Below are 17839 nucleotides of genomic sequence, written 5' to 3'. Positions count from 1 at the left end.
CGAAGTTTTCTCTTCTTAAATCATATCTTGCCAGGATGAAGCAAAACACTATAGCATTAAGTTTTCCCTTCTAGGCTGCATATGTATATTAGGATATCTGTGAGATACAAAACTTATAAATAAAAGTCTTAATTAAGCCAAAGAGATAAGCTAAATGAAAATTTGAAGGCGAAATGTGTTATTTATGACTGACTTACAAACTGCTTTAAAATAACATTAATTGTGTATTAAATTTTGTATTAATTTTTGCACTTGCTATAAAAGAACTATAAAATGAGTACAAAATGGGCCTGCACAGACTATGGCTGTATCAATTTCACATGGAAGTATTTAGAGCTAATGTTCCTTCCTTCTTTTGGATATACCATTAGATGAACAATCACTTTATGAGCCATCAAATGTGAAGACTAAGAGTATCCAAACCACCCAAGTAAGTATTATACTTAACTTAATAATATGCTGAAACCCTCAGATCCTGTCATACCAGCTGTTAAAAAAATAGGCCCACCCAAAGTTAGGCTCATGGAGATAGGGTTTGCCAAAGCAGAGTCACAGAGAACAGCCTCCTATCTCAACTAGTCAAAATATTTAAATTCAAAGAGAAGATAAAGTTCAACTGCCATTATGGTGAATATAGTAGACTGCCCCTCAACTCCCAAATTATCCTCCTTCTAATGTGCTTTCCTGAGCTACTGAGGTAAAACTCTCCTGAGGCCAGTGTCTTAGATGTGATTTAGGATCCTCTTATCAGATGCAGTCACTTAACAATCTGGAGGGCAGAAGGTTCCCATGTTTTTGTTGGCAAATAATCATGGCAACATTGAGCTCTACTGTAGCAGCGTTTCAGTTAATAGCACTTTGTTTTTAGGTTGTTTTTCTTCTTTTAGTAGCGGGGAAGGGAGGTGGCAGTGAGCATATCAAACAGAAATACTGTGGTTCCAGAGTCAAAAGCTGTGACAATAGAGGCCACTGTATCCCTGAATCTCAACTAAGGTGGTACGTTGCCAGTACTGACTTCCAGATTTACTACCTTCCTGACTATGCTAGAAAGAGCAGCTCCTTTGGCAGCCAGTTAAGTGTGCTGTGTGAGTCATCTCTGGAAATCCTCCTGCCTAAAGCCCATTTTCCCAATCTTCCCACTGATTTTATAAGCATCAAATTCTCATTACTAACTCCCTTTTTGCTTAAAATAGCTGAAAATATTTCTTTTTTCTGAAACTGAATCCTGACTGATACATACAGAAAAAAACAAAGAACAGGGCAAAGTCTATTGGCTGCAATAGTGAGCCAAGAGAGAACATACATCAAGATCAGTAAAGAATTTCCAAGATCAGGAAGGAGAGGTGCGACTTTGAGAAGCCATCTTGAGACACTGCTGTGTTTTTATCAAGCTCTATACCAAAAACAAGGTAGTAAGTGTCATTCCCATCTTATTGTCTTGTCACATTCCAAATGTGCACTAAAGAAACAGGCATAGTGGTTGACAGGAAGAGAAGTGAAAGAAGTCATTGGACATCTTAGAGTGCGTAGCTCTGGCAGACATGTATGGAGGACCCTACTGAAGGCCTACGCAAGATTAGCCACTGTTTATGTATGACAAAGATGAATCATTTACTTTGAAATTTTTCTCCAGACTTTCCCCACTTCCTTCTTTATTTCCAGAGACAAGAACTTAATCCTTTCTAGAGTTCTCCCCCTTTGGAAAACACCATTTCAGACTGAAAAATCTCTTCATAACCAACCTTTCCCTCATGTCCAGCAGTAATCACTGGTTCTGCTCTTTCTCCTTCCATGGTGTCTATCCTGTCCATCGCATTTTCTCTCCTCTGAGTCCTATGATACCATCTTTACTGGCCCCTTACCTTAGACCCTCCTTCCTCCAATGCATGCTCTATCCCCTGCCAGAGTTGCCATCAGTCACGCCCTTTCCAAATACTTTAATGACTATACACATTGTATAAACTCAAGCTCCTGAGCCTCACATTCAGGGTCCTCCACAGTCTGAGCACCATCTACTTGCCATCCCACTTTCCTTCCCTAACTCCCGACTGAACCTACATTCACTATGTGAAAGGTGCTCAAGGTGCCCAGATTACTAAGGAGCTGCAGGGAAGACAGGAGAACCAAACGACAGTAACAGTGTGGCTATAAAAACACAAAAAGGCAGCCTTCAGATTGCAACTTCCTCATCACACCTTTATAAATTCCCCTCTATCCAGTCAAAATTCACCTTTCCTTCCCTAGTTTTCCTGCTGTATTTGATCTGATCTTTCATTGTAGGAAATGCTACTTCTTTTTTTAAAAGATTTTATTTATTTACTTGGCAGACAGAGATCATAAGTAGGCAAAGAGACAGGCAGAGAGAGATGGGGAAGCAGGCTCCCTGCTGAGCAGAGAGTCTGATGCGGGGCTTGATCCCAGGACCCTGGGATCATGACCGGAGCCAAAAGCAGAGGCTTTAACCCACTGAGCCACCCAGGTGGCCTGGATATGCTATTTTAGATTCCATGTATCTTTTTCACAGTAGACGTAGACTGCTCTGAAGAGAAAAGTGATTCTTACTCATTTTCTTTCTTCTATGGATGTAAATGCATACTGAATAAGTAGGTACTGAATAAGGTACTGAATAAGTATTGTATTTCGGCTCATCAAGAAAAGTCTCACAGCCAAAGCCAGTCCTACACTCTGTCCTAGGGAACTGAGAATCATAGGTACTGCAATGGTTCTCAAAGTGTGTTCCCAAACCAGTTCATTAACATCACATAGGAACTTGCTAGAAAATGCAAATTCTCGACCCCCATCATACTTAATGAATCAGAATCTCAGGGTAGACCCGGTCATCTCTGTTTTAACCAGCCCTGCAGATGATTCTGATGTACACTGAAGTTTGAAAAGCACTGGTGTACTGCAATCTTTCCTAAAACTGCCTGATCATAAGAATATTGTAGGATTTTGTCAAATCTATAGCTTTACAGATTCCTCCTCTAGAGATTCTAATTCAGTGGAAAAAGAGCCTAGGAATTGATACACTTACCATAGACTCTAGATGATCCTTTTCCAGGGGGAAGCTTAAAATTCATTGATACAGTGAGAAGACCTAGCTTTTGGAATGAGGCTAGAAACCAGGATTTTAGCCCCACTTTGGCCTCCTGCTGTTCTGTGTGGAATAGGTCACTTTTGCTTCCAAGGTCTGTTTCTTCATCTATCTATAGCAACAGTGATCAGGTCTTTCAGGTCTTCTAATGCTTAGAAATAATACACGTGAGAGTTTGCACATAGTGCACGCTCAGGAAGTGGTAGCTATTACAATTATTATTGCTTTTATTGAGGGTATCGAATGAAGAAAACATGCCCACCTCTCTCAGAGTGAGTTAAACCTCTTTCCTTGTCTCTCATGGGCCAGAGATATAAAATAGGTTTTTTGTTGTAGATTGTTATCAAAGAAGCTTGGAAAACATTTGCTCTAAGCTGGGAGTACTCTTTTAAAATCTCTGCATACATACTCTATGAGTTACATTAAAGTGAACACAAGCTCCATCCGATGAAGCATACAGAAAGGTTCTCCCTGCAGCACCCTTCTCCCCTCCTTGGTACTACCCTAACAGAGAAGGCCTACCACATCTTTACTTAGTGAATTATCTTCCTTAGTGAATTTATCTTGCTTCTTGGGGGACCAAACCTGGAAGAGGCTTCACAGGATAGAGCTCACAGTTGCTTTTATACAACTCAGAGAAGATGTATATGGGGATATTTTAAGAGTGCTCATGTATAAAAGTTTTGCCAAAATAATACTTATATGCAATCGAGTATTCTATTCAACACAACAGTTTTTTTAAGTGCTTGTAGCAAGCCACTAAATTGATTTCACATCCCCTTATTCAGTCACAATCTACAATTTAGGAAATAATAACTTACAAAGAATATTGCTTGAGAAGCAAACTCCTAGATCTAGAAAAGACTTTAAGAGTTTGTCTTCTTGAAGATTACAGACAATTTTCTTTAGTCTTCAAAATTTATAGTAGAGGTAATGAACACTGAAACTTTTTTAAAAATTCAGGGAATATAAGCTTAATAAAATAATAAATCTAAAGTAGAATAAGAGTATAACTATATAGATTTTCATTTTTTTACAAAATATGATTAGGGAAGTGGGGGATTTTATTTTTAATCAGTTTAACTTCATTGTTACATGCAAACAGTGACATCTGGTGGAATGACATTGCTTTGCTTTAAAAAAAATTCAGCTTTCACATACTGAGTTATGAGATCAGATAAATGTCCAAATAATTCCTGTTTTTATACTTCCACATAAAATAAAAAATAGACAATCTAATATATCATCAAACATCGATAGTGCATAATAAAATGACTTCTATAATCTCAATCTGTATTTTTTAAATATGCTTAAGCCTTACTTAGGTATAAGGGTTATTTATTAAAAATGGATATAATAGAAGTCTAATTGAAGTTACTGTTGATTCTACTTCTAACTCTGCTACCAGCCGTGATTTGGAGTGTGAAATTTACCCTCAGTTTCCTCATCCATAAATATGAGAAAGTTAGACTAGGAGAAGAGTAAGATCTCTTACGGCTCTAAAACATGTGCTTCTGTGACACATCCCCAGCTAGACTTCAGACAGGAATTAAGTCTTATGTGCTTTGTATCTTCGGTCATTGCCTGGATTACATAGCAAGGAACAAGGCCAAGTAAGGGATGGGGATGGGGCCAGGATTAGACTTAACCATTGAGGAATGGAAGACAATGCAGGAAAAGAGGCATAGTGAGGGAAAGTCAGGTCCAGATATCCACGTTGTAAGGAAATATAGACCAGGAGATAGAAAACAATATTCCAAACGTAGTATGACAGACCACAGGTGGTAGTGCACTAGAAGTGGCATCAGAAAGTTCTGGCTTGGGACCATGGCACGTTCTATTGGAGGTGGGGTTGGGGGTGGCAGTCAACTGGAAATGGGGAAAACAAAGCCAGACAGTATTCAGTGAAAGCTTTCAGCAATTAAGTAATTAATATCAGGAAAGTCTCCCACAGTTAGCAGGGCCCCAGCCCTGGCCTAGTACTCAGAAATAGAACTTCAGTTGTTAAGAAGGAACAAGCAATGTAAGGACCTCCACCCTAATATAAGCAGAAGCCCTGCTTCCAATGTTGGGTCACAATGAATCAACTAAAGAACACCAGGGTTAAATAAAATATGCATATCCAACTAGATCTTCTCAGATTCTTTCTGGCTTATATCAAGATTGGTTTTGAAAACAAGATAACAAGTGTTCAAAATGAAGCATGAAAAAAAAAGTGAGAGAGTCTTCACAAATTCACAAAACAGTGGGATAAAATGGAAACCACATTTAGAATAGGGGAGCTCTAGTTCTGAATCTTAGTTTTTTTACCAGCCCTATATACATGGGGTAGTCACCGAATCTCTGAATAACATTTTCTTCATTTGGGAAATGGAAAGGCTTTTTCCATTTATATGCAGGTGTTGTTAATACAAAATTATATAGGGGTGCCTGGGTGGCTCAGTTGGTTAAGCATCTAATTCTTGATTTCAGCTCAGGTCATGATCTCAAGGTCCTGGGATGGAGCCCCATGTCAGGCTCTGTGCTCAGTGGAAAATCTGCTTGAGGATTCTGTCTCTCTTTCCTTCTGCCTCTTCCTCTATTCACTTTCTCTCTTTCTCTCAAATAAATAAATCTTTTAAAAAAACATTAAATTATATAACAAATCCATCTCGACACATTTCCTATTAAATAATCTTATTTTCAGGGGCGCCTGGGTGGCTCAGTGGGTTAAGCCGCTGCCTTCGGCTCAGGTCATGATCCCAGGTCCTGGGATCGAGCCCCGCGTCGGGCTCTCTGCTCAGCAGGGAGCCTGTTTCCTCCTCTCTCTCTGCCTGCCTCTCTGCTTACTTGTGATTTCTCTCTGTCAAATAAATAAATAAAATCTTTAAAAAAATAAATAAATAAATAAATAATCTTATTTTCATATTCAAATATCACTACAATATTTAGAAGATTCAGATAAAATCTTTGAAGTGTCAGCATACTTTATATAGTTCATCTGTAAGTAGTAGAGATAATAAGTCAAAATAATTACTCCTGTGTCTATATTTCAGTTTTAAAACAAGAATCCTCGGGACGCCTGGGTGGCTCAGTTGGTTAAGCAGCTGCCTTCGGCTCGGGTCATGATCCCAGCGTTCCTGGGATCAAGTCCCACATCGGGCTCCTTGCTCTGTGGGGAGCCTGCTTCTCCCTCTGCCTCTGCCTGCCACTCTGTCTGCCTGTGCTTGCTCTCTCTCTCTCTCTCTGACAAATAAATAAATAAAATCTTTAAAAAAAATAAAAATAAAAATAAAAAAATAAAACAAGAATCCTCAAAGGAACATAAACTGCAAAAATAGCATCTTTAATATCATTTTTGTAAAATGTATGTATATATAATATATGTACATGCACAGAAAAAAAAATCCTGGAATAATCGTCATTATATAGAAAAGCCAATGGAAAAGGCTAGCTTCTAGTATAATAGTTAACAATCACAGAAGAAATATGTAGAGGCAAAATTCTCAGAACCTGGTCCATCCCACCCGAAACACCTTTCAGGATTCTGAATGATTGCATTAATTATATAAAACTGCATCTTCTGGTGCACCTACTTAAGATCTAAACATCGTATTCTAATGCCTCAAGATGAGCAATCAAGAAATGCCAGGTAAATCTATCTGATATTAACTTTGGGCAACTAGAAATGACCTATCTTCATTCAAGGTGAGTACACACAAAAATCAAATATGATTTCTATGAAGACAGTCTGAAGTGTATAAAAAAGAAATATACCATCCAAAAGTTATATGAAGAACATTCTTTTGAAAAAAATTTATTATAGAACTCAAAAAGTACTTTTTTAAGATTTATTATTTGAGAGAGGGAGAGCATGTGAGCAGGGGAGGGGGAGAGAAACAGACACCCCACCGAGGTGGGGGAGGCCTGACTCGGGGCTCAATCCCACCACACAGAGATCATGACCTAAGCCAAAATCAGGACACTGCTCAGCCAACTGAGCCACCCAGGCGCGCACTCTCTCTCTCTCACTCACTACATCTCTTTCTCTCAAATAAGTAGATAAAATCTTTAAATAAATACAAAAATAAATAAAACGGTAGAAGAAATTTTTTAAATTTATACCACAGAAAATAAAACAATTGATTTGGAACAAAGGTTTGAGACATGAATGTAAGCAAAATAATGATAAATGTAGAGGATAGATAATAAAGGTCCAACATATAGCTAATTGATATACCTGAAGAAAGTCATTAGATAAATAGAATGGAAATACTACGGAAAATAAAATAGGAAAAAGTCCTAAACTGAAGAAGCCTGGAATCATATATTTAAGAATATAAACAGTACTATCTCTGGATGGTAGTAAATGTAGTTTTTAGTGTATCAGGTAGTAAAGTGTTTTTTGTGTATCAGGAAAAATTAATTAAAAAGCAATCCCACTCCCAAACATGTGCTAGTGACATTATTTAAGGCAAAATTTAAAGTCCTAGAAGCATCTAGGAGGAGTGGTGAGGAAATAGATTACTTGCAAATAAAATAAAAACAGGCTGGCTTCAGATTTCTATCTCATAATGTTAGATATCAGATAATGATACAAACAAAAAAAACCACATGTACAAATATTGGCTAATACGACAGATTATAAGAAAGAGCAAGAAAAGAGAATATAAAGTAAGATGACAAGAATAATATCAAATATATCTAATATAACAATTATTAAATGAATAAGGGGTGATCCAACCCATTATAAGAAAAATTTTGATTGGATTAAAAAATATTCTAGTCTAAGCAATCTACAAGAGACACAACTAAAAAAAGGTTAAAAATCAAAGGGCAAACATATACCATATAAACCACAGAAAAAATACAAATGTATTATTTTTTATGGAATTAGTGTACAATCTATAATGAAAACAAAAGGACTACAGTTAACAGTTTCTTCCTTACACACACACAAAAATTTGTATACAATCATATATCTGTTTATATATTTAGTTCTACCTCCTTTCAGAACACAGGGCACTACCTTATTCTTAATCAAGGTTGCAATGCATCCCATCATTGAATGTGTCATTAAAAAATCTTCCATTGATAAAAAACCCAAGTAATTTCCAGTTTTTAATTATTGTAACAAAAATGAACATCCTTTTGCATGTATCTTAGTAAATGACAGCATCAGCATATAGATGTTATTTACAGCCATGATCACACCTTGGAAGTAGGGGAGAAAAGAGATCCCAGTATATTTGAGTACTCCAATGTTTTGAAGTCAAGAGATGAGGAGACACCAGCAAGAGAGACTTGAGAAGACATAGTCAGGAAGACAGAAAGAGAACCATAAAAGAGTACAGTTCCAACAGTCAAGAGATTAAAATGTTTTAAGGAAGAGTTAATGCAACTGCGCAAAATGCTACTAAAAAGTCAAGTTGAGGACTGTGTATCTTACAGCAAATCTGACGATGTCATTCTTCCTCAAAAAACTCTATCAATCCCTTCCCATACACTATGAATAAGAATTTCTCCCCCAAGGCTCCATATACATGCCCTCACACACACATACAGGGCATCTGTGAAATCTTACATGATCTTATTCATGCCTCCCCTCAGCCTCCATTGCACCACTGCTCTTGTTCTCCAATGCTAGACTTCTTTCCAGTTCTTACATGAGCTCCAACTGTCCACAGCAGGGACTCTCAAACTTCAATATGCATTTGGGATGCCTGGGTGGCTCAGTGGGTGAAGCCTCTGTCTTCAGCTCAGGTCATGATCTTGGGGTCCTGGGATGGAGCCCCGCATCGGGCTCTCTGCACAGCAGGGAGCCTGCTTCCCCCACCCTTTCTCTGCCTGTCTCTCTGCCTACTTGTGATATCTCTCTCTCTCTCTCTCTCTCTCTCTCTGTTAAATAAATAAATAAAATCTAAAAAACAAAACAAAACTTCAATATGCATTCAAATCATCTGCATTTCTAACAAGTTCCCAAGTGATATTGATTCACTCTTCAGGTTGCAATATAAGTAACATTTCCTCAAACCTCTGGAGATAATCAGGAAATCTTCCAAGTTTCCAAAGCACCCTGCACATCTGCATATTAATGGTTACATTCCTGATAAGTAAATTACCACTGTTCCTTTCTGGTAATCTCCACATTCCCTGAGGGCAGGGATTATGTTAGCAGATGTTTCCCTAGTGCCTAACTCTCTGCCTGTCACACAGTAGGTACATAAAAAATATTTGCTGATTGATTTAAGTGATTATTCAGATCTGTTTTCCTTGACATGAAAAGATAATTACAACACAGTTTAAGAAATCAGGTTACAAAACATTAGGTACATAGCATTATCCCAGTTTTGTTCTATGCTATTTATTTGCATACAGAAAATTCTAGAATCATATATTTAAGAATATAAACAGTACTATTTCTTGATGGCAATATTTTGAATAATTGAGGGGTTTTGCATTTTCTTGCATATTTGCTAAAGTGATGTTTTTATTATTACTTTGTAACAAAATAATAAATGAAATTAAACATTAAATTCTGACAGTTAGCCTTTGGTTTTCCAATTGCTGCAGTTGCCACTGTTTTAATGTATAGAAGTAACAGCCTGTCCACGTTTTTTTTTTTTTTTCAAAATGTGACTAAGAATTTCTCTTGTAATTTGAAGCCAAGTGGAGTGTTATGTCTGGGATCTCTAGCCTAAGCACGGCTTACCACGAGGAAGCTGGCTATAAGGTGAACCTGACTTGAGAAGGTCAGCCAATGTTTATTAAGACAGCATTTTTTGCCAACTCTCTCTTTATTGGTGGTGGATCAACAAAATACACAAGCAATTTTACATAGAGAAGTCAGTAAAATAGAATGTAAGTCCATAAATAGACTAAATAACACACTGGAATTTAAGGTATGACAAGTTGGCATTTCAAATTAGTGAGGAAAGAGGATTTATTGAATAAATGATAAGAAACTGACTAGTCACTAGGGAAAAAATAATGCTTATCTATCAAATTAATTACAGGTGGATCGAGGAAAGCTATGAAATTACTAGAAGAAAATATGAGAAAATACATTTAAATTTAAGTGTAGAAAAGCCCTTTCTAAGAACGATACCAAGACCAGGACACATGGAGAATGATTACTATAGTTTTTAACTACATAAAAATTAAGGCTTCTGGATAGCATAAAACACCATAAACAAAACTAGAAAAAAGCAAACAACAAATTAAAAGAAAAAGTCTACTATCTAAGAAAATAGTTAAAATCTTTAATATAAAAGATCACTTAGGGGCGCCGGGATGGCTCAGTGGGTTAAGTCTCTGCCTTCGGCTCAGGTCATGATTTCAGGGTCCTGGGATGGAGCCCCATATTGGGCTCTCTGCTCAGTGGGGAGCCTGCTTCTCCCTCTCTCTCTGCCTGCCTCTCTGCCCACTTGTGATCTCTTTCTGTCAAATAAATAAAATAATTTTAACAATATCATTTATAAATCAATAAGGAAGAAATGAATGATGACTCAAGAGAACATGAATTGATAATTCTCAAAAGGAGAAAAATAGCCAAAGACATCTAAAAATGTGCTCACCCTCACTAGAAATCAATAAAAATATAATAATAAAGAGATATGTTTCCTCATCAGATTAGGAAAAACTCAAGAAGAGTGAAAGGAAATGAACAGCATCATAAATTATTGAAAGCAGTGTAAGTCAATGAAATTTTTCTGGAGAGAAGTCTGGTAATATGCATCAAAAACTTCAGAGCAAAAGTTTAATAAACTATTCCACATTTGAGGTCTTCTTACATTGCAGCTTGGTTAAATTAGTGAATAATAGGAAAATATTTAAATGTTCACACATAACCTTGGGTGAAAAATCCGTCTATAGAATGCCATACATGGTTTAAACACCTACACATCCAAGAGATGTTAGAAGAATATTCACCAAAATGTGAACTTAATCTAAGTGTTTAAACACTTTTAATGCTTTACCTTATTTTAAAACCCCAAATCTCAAATTCCATGCTAATGCTAAACAACTATAAACTTCTCTTTAAAATACAGAAAATTTAAAAGCAAAATTATAATCAATATGAAACATTTTTATAGTTCTCATCAAAATTGCTATCTAGCAGGTTAAATGTAAGTTTGAACAATATATTGTTATTTTAAATAAACTTAAGTATGTACCAATGCTAGTCCATTAAAATATCCTTGGTGTTTGCTACAAATAACAATTACTATGTGCAGAATTAGGAGAACATTAAAATATACAAGCACAAACATTGTTATGCTCTGTAGTTAACTGTTCATCTCACAGAAAAAACAAAAACCACCAATGAAAGGGTATTCATTTTGTGTTTACAATTACCTTTCTTGAGAACACTTATTAGTGCAGAAAAAAAATCATACATTTCTCCGAACTTGTAGGCTCAGCAGACAGATATATTTTGAAAAGGTTAAGCTATGTTTAGCAAGGTAATCCTCAAGAGATGGATGCCAGAGAATTAAATATTCAGTACTTAAATTAACTTCTTATTTGGTACTTAGGAACAAATTGCCAAGAATTATCATCATCAAATAGAACATTTATTGACTCTCTTGGAAAAAGAATGATCTACTTGAAGAAAAAGAATTTTAGAATTGGAAAGAAACCAGTATTTTTAACACTTTGCATGACTAACAGAAGCTATAACTCTTTAGAATGTTGCTTAGCTTACAGTGCTAATGGAAATTACTCAAAATGGTAGTTTCATGATTACTAGATTATGTTTATGTCTTTATTTTCCACTCTCAGCTTTAGCTCTTAAAAGATATTCCAAAAATTCATACAGAACTGTTACTTTCTACCAGAGAAGCAGGAAGTTTTGAAATTTCCAAAATTCTTCACATACAATTTATTTCAAAAATTTCAGAACACTCACCTTATAAATCAAAACTAAGAGACTTAGGTGTATAAGATTATGAATAGCAAATAAATCCTTGAAAAATATTTTCGCCTAAACAGAAAATAAACATGAGAATGACCCTCTTTTAGGAATTCAAATTGAATTTCATTGTGGTTACTAAATGCAGGGAAATTGGATGATTTTAAATGCTGAAAGAATGCAGTAAAGTGTTACAGTTTTTACTAAAAGTCAAGTTTGAGAAAATGAGCTCAGCATATACCACGAAAAGAAAGGGTAAGTTACTTATAATTCTGTGATAGTTCATGTAATTAAAAGTGGTCTTTTAAAATACTCTCATATTTTAATGAAATACTTGAAACATGATACTTAAAATGTTTCTATTTAAATCTAACTAAATATTCAATATTCTCAATATTTTCAAATGTGTCATAGATAATGTTTCAGGATTCCTATCAGCTCTTCTGAAAGACTTATGAATATAAATTCTCAATGAGCTGGTGATTTCGCCCCCAAAGGGGTGAAAGTTGGTGCCTGGGGAGGAGGGTGATGAGAGCTTACTCTTTATATATATGGCATATATATGAACACACACGCATATATGTATATGTATACATACACATATGTATATGTATATGTATATACGTGTGTGTAAACAGATAGATACAGCACCATAAAGAGATACAACGTATATCCAGGATATTAAAATTTAATGGGGAAGGGCAATTAGGAGGAAAAGCTTTTAAAAGCCTTCCTTAAAGGGGTGACGGTGAAAAGAAGTTTGAGGAAAAACTGTGTCAGACACGACACATCTGAATTTTTATCACTATCCAAAGATGAGAACTTGGGCAAGCAACCCAATATTATGGAGCCTAAGCTTCTTCAAGACTAAAATGGAAATTATGACTTCTTGTAGTTGAGGCTTTAAAAAGAAAAGATGCAAAGCACACTACACAGTGCTAGGATTATAGTTTCAGCTAAATAAATGTGACCTCCATTCCCTTTTCTTCTCTCTTTTGAGGATGCTATAAATTACATACTCTCCAGTAAAGAATGCTCAGATGCCAAAGGGGAATGAGACATGAAGAGAAATGGAAGAAACTCCAGTGCGATGACTTTTATACATGATCCCTGGACTCAGTACGCCCAAAGGAGGTGTGAAATCTAAAAGACTGACTTGGAATCTCAAATCTGTGATTTTCTTAATTGTATAAGCCTAAAAATGTGGCTTGATTTTTATGAACCTCAATTTTCACATCTCTACTCCACAGAATTATTACAAAGAACAAATATGCTAATGTATGTGACACTCTTTGGTAACTAGACACCACTAAACTAAAGTTACCAAATAAGCCAAGGTTCATGCTGTTAATAGCAGGAAATGAAGATGTTGTCCTAGACTGTATAAGTACTGGGAAGGAATGGAAAAGGACAAAAACTGCTCCTCTCTAGTGTCTAAAAGCAGAACTGAGTCTTCAAAATCTCAACCTCAAAGACAGGATTTCTTTGACAGTTTAAATCTGGTTTAAAAGAAAATTACCAGAGGAACTCTTACCTGTCTCTTCGCTCTTCATCTGTTAAGTGATTATCTAAGAAAGAGGTTCCCAATATCGTAAGCAATGTATTGTGACCTTTCTTGTCAGCTGTATGGTACACTCGAGAAGCCAAGTGCAAGTTAACAGGCAGCTCCTGGGCTGGGACAGTGGTGCACAAATCATGAAGGGTTGGAAAGCGGTAGTCTTGCAGAATTCTGCAATGGAGAAAAGAAAGTGGAATTCTTTGATCATTTGCGGTCTTTTCAATATAAAATACTTTGATGTTAATTTAGGCTCTAAAAAGGGTGTCAAAATGTGTAAGATTTAAAACTATAATACTGGTTTATAACAAATTTAATACCACCATTGACCAGATCTTCAAAGTTATATATCCAGCCTTCTGCTGAAGATCTCAATCTATGTGACCTACAGATACCTCAGAAACAACAGGTCAAAAAGCAAACTCATTGTTACCTCACCCCAAAGCTCTTCTGCTGATTTCTGTAACTCAGTTGGTGATACGTATCCAACCATCATGCATTATGTGTTTGCTACTCTGCTCAAATGTTAGTGTCCCTGAAGAAATAGAACAATGTATCATATTATCCATTAACTAACATCAATGGAACCCAGGTCTCTAAAGTTTATGCAGCATCTTCCTTCCCACTCTGCTAGAACTTGCTTCTCTCCTGCCTTTCCAAAGTAGAGAAGAAGACATGAAAATCTTTCTTAGTTCCCATTGTCACTCGCCATCCAATCAACAGATATGTGTAGAACACCTACCATGTACTACTACTACTACTAATCTGTACTAGGCTATTTATATACATTCTCATTAACTCCCACAATGAACTTATTATATGGGAGATATTACTATCCTTATTTTAGAGCAGGCTTATTTTGGAGAGGTCAATAAAATTGGTAACTACTAGGATCTACATACAATGCTGCTGGCTATAAGCCAATTTTTTTCCTAGTACTGCCTGTTAATGACCCCTGAGGTGGAAGTGGACCCTATCCAGTATGATTCCATCTCCGCCTTCCTACTATAATTACACCAGTAGGTTAAGCATCTGCCTTTGGCTCAGGTCATGATCCCAGGGTCCTGGGATCAAGTCCCGCATCGGGTTCCCTGCTCAATGGGGAGCCTGCTTCTCCCTCTCCCTCTGCCTCTGACTGCCAACATCCCTGCTTGTGTGCTGCTATCTCTCTGTCATAATAAATAGATAAATCTTTTTTTAAATGTTTTTAAAAATAAATAAAGTTATACTCTTACATTAACACATGATGTCCTTTTCACCAAACCAAATCAAATGAACTTTAGATCATGTTCTCTAGGACCCCTAAGACACAGCTAACAATATCGATGACCTTCCTGAAACTGCAAGCTTTTTTAAACCTGTGCTGTCCCAGCTCTCCATCTCCCTCTCAAATTCATGATTTGATTTAGTCACTCTGTTTTCTTTCTCCATCTTCCAAACGGAGGGTGACTTCCAAAGTTGAACTCACCTTTGTACGTTGGAAAAGTAAGCTTCAGTGTTTCTATTTACTCTTGTGCTGAGACCTCCCAAATTTCATCTCCAGTATCACTATCTCACCTAGATTCCTGGCCTATAAGATATGAAACACTGAGCCATCTTTGACTTCTCTTTCCTTCACTTGCACATCCTATGAAAAATTGGGGCTTTCTGCAGCTCGGGGCTGCTCCTTCTCCCCCCTCACTTCCAAAACACTCCAGTACAGGTCCTCAATCACTTCAGCCTGAGAGTTGGACTGAGCACCGCTCCCTCTGTCTCTTTCTCTCTTCTATTCTTCCTGCAAAATTCTATCACACTGTCTGTAAACACTCCTTTGCCCAGCACAACAGTTCTCTGTCTCTTGCTGCATTCATCTACCTTCCTCTCTCTAAGTTTCAAGGCTCTTAAAGTCTGACTGCACTTCTAACACAGGGGTCAGAGTCAGGCTGACTCTGCTCAAATCTTTTTAAAATTATCACTAGGTCATAAGCAAGTCAATTCATTTATTTATACCCTGGAAAATTGGAAATAACATTAGCACCTCCTGGATAAAGCTACTTTAAGAAAGAAAGGAGATGAGAACAAACTGGTGTTTGCCAGAGGGGAGGCAGTGGAGGAATGGGCAAAGTGGGGAAGGGGAGTGGTAGATACCAGTTTCCAATTAAGGAAGGAATAAGTCTTGGGAATGAAAGGCACAGTTGAGGGGATATAGTCAGTAGTATTGTGATAGCAGTGTATGGTGCCAGGCGTTAACTACACTTGCAGTGAGCCTAGCATAACAGAATTGTTGAATCATTAGGTTGTATACCTGAAACTAATGTAACATTGCATTTCAACTCTACCACAATACAAAGAAAAGAAAGGATTGAATGCATTTAAAATAGTTTCACTCACAAGGCAGATATAAGCTATTATTATCTGTCTCCAGGACAATTCATGGGGACAGAAATACCGGTCAATTCCTTCAGTTATGGATCAAGTACGCCTATCGTTTTGTCCATGTTTAAATATCCTTCAAACAATACCTGAAGACAAACTTCTCTGCAAAATTTACTGTTCTTTTTTCTTTTTGACAAATATCTCTTTTCATACATTGCCTTCTTTTTGTGCCACCCCTTCTGACCCTTTATCTAATGGATTAATGCTGATCTGTCTACCTACTGCTCCATGTAGTCTAGATAGGAGCAAACTACAAAGAATTTAGACTTTAGAGTTGGCTGGGCCTGGATCAGAATCTTAGTTCTAACACCTGTAAGCTATGTCACTAGGTTCTCTGAAGGTCTTCCGTAAGATGAAAATAAAATCTCTAACTATTAAAAGAAATCCCTAATTACTGCATTTGTAAAATTGATAATAATAAACAGTTCCTGGCCTGTGGGAGTTTCAAGAAATGCTTGTTTTATTTTTTTGCTATTGTTATTAATTTGTATTGGACAGCACTTAACCCATCACTAGGCACAATATGAACATTACCGAATCACTAATAGAGAGCAGTTTATATCATTTCCAAAACAGCATAGGACTCAACAAGAACAGGGCATAAAATCTATACATGTTTGAGTAGGGGAGGGGCTAGGGGAGGTAAAACCAAAGCATTTAGAAATGCCCGAGACAAAGAAACCTAACTAGAGGAGTGAAAATGGGTGTCCAGGAAGCCAGGGATCCAAAAAGAGGACTTGGGACAGGGGAAAAGAAAAAAAAAAAAAGAGGAGAAAAAAAGGTGAGCTCTAAAGTCAAGCTCATCTACATCATCATTCTGTCTAGAACAGGTCCTGGCTAATGGAATGTACTTGAGATTACATTACGAATTTTTTTCCTTGAAAAAGCACTACAACCAATCTGAATTCCTATGCTCCCATTATACTCTAATAACAGATTTGCAAGTGAATCTCCCTAGGTCATTGAGCTAACTAACATGTTTCCAAGAAATGGCTGAATTTCCAAGAAAATGATTTAATTTGGGGGCTAGTCACTGGTGAGAAAAGTTAGGTTAAAAAAAAAAAGTGTTTAAAGAAAAAGGAGTAGTGAATAAAAGATTTTCAGAAACATTGTTCTAAAACTGTCTTTCATTATGCAAATTTCTTAACTATCAGCTTTTCATTCCTCAGCATCTTATTCTTAATTCTCTCTAATGAAAATTTCTCATTTCAATTTTAATGAATTAACACAGTACTATATATATCAAAAAGATCTACAAATATTTTTGGCATGCTCGAGAAAGGCTGTATGTTTTTATAGCACACTCTCCTTAAATAGGACTATTTGTCATTCTTTGAAACACTAAGACATAAAAAAGAAAAGACTCTGACTCTGTGTGTGGCCATACTACTTTGCTTAATGCACTAAATGCAAGGTTTTTTAGGGGAAAAAAATCACGAAGTTTCTGCTTCATTGATAATCTGACAGTAACTATTTATTGAAGGTAAAATACTTGTTGTCTGCTGTCACTATTTGTTTTAATACATAATCTTGCTAACTAAATGAGCTTAAAGCAATGCAGATAAGCAATGGCATGTACAGGGTCACTTAAATGCCAATTCGACTCTTTCATAAACTTTGGAATTCTTTTCCCATGAGTCTATTCTCAGCTACTAAATTGTGAGTAATATCCATTTACAAAGTGTAGGCTGGCCATAAAAAGGTTGTCTTCCATGTCCAGCACAACCTTTCAGTGCCCTAAGCAACAACAAAAGCTAATAATTAAAGCTTCTTTAAGCCCCAATAAAGAGTCAAATGAAGAAGAATCTAGAATAAACCAACCCATAAAAACCTAGTGGTAAAATAAGGAAAAAACCAGTTTCAACAAGGTAATTGGCAAAAG

General features: G+C 36.5%; 1 protein-coding gene across 5 annotated transcripts in view; it reads right to left on the bottom strand.

The window, feature by feature from the left end:
• Window positions 1-17839, bottom strand: part of TTC6 (tetratricopeptide repeat domain 6) — a 225790-nt gene that overhangs the window by 102004 nt on the left and 105947 nt on the right. For all 5 annotated transcript variants that reach the window (XM_047739120.1, XM_047739121.1, XM_047739123.1 and 2 more), the window contains exon 6: window positions 13522-13716. In XM_047739120.1, the coding sequence (XP_047595076.1) occupies window positions 13522-13716 (195 nt within the window). The remainder of the gene's footprint in view (window positions 1-13521; window positions 13717-17839) is intronic.

The sequence above is a fragment of the Lutra lutra genome, chromosome 7, assembly GCF_902655055.1.
Source record: "Lutra lutra chromosome 7, mLutLut1.2, whole genome shotgun sequence".
NCBI classification, from domain to species: domain Eukaryota; kingdom Metazoa; phylum Chordata; class Mammalia; order Carnivora; family Mustelidae; genus Lutra; species Lutra lutra.
Note: the sequence above shows the minus strand (reverse complement) of the source record. Positions and strands in the feature narration are given on the sequence as shown.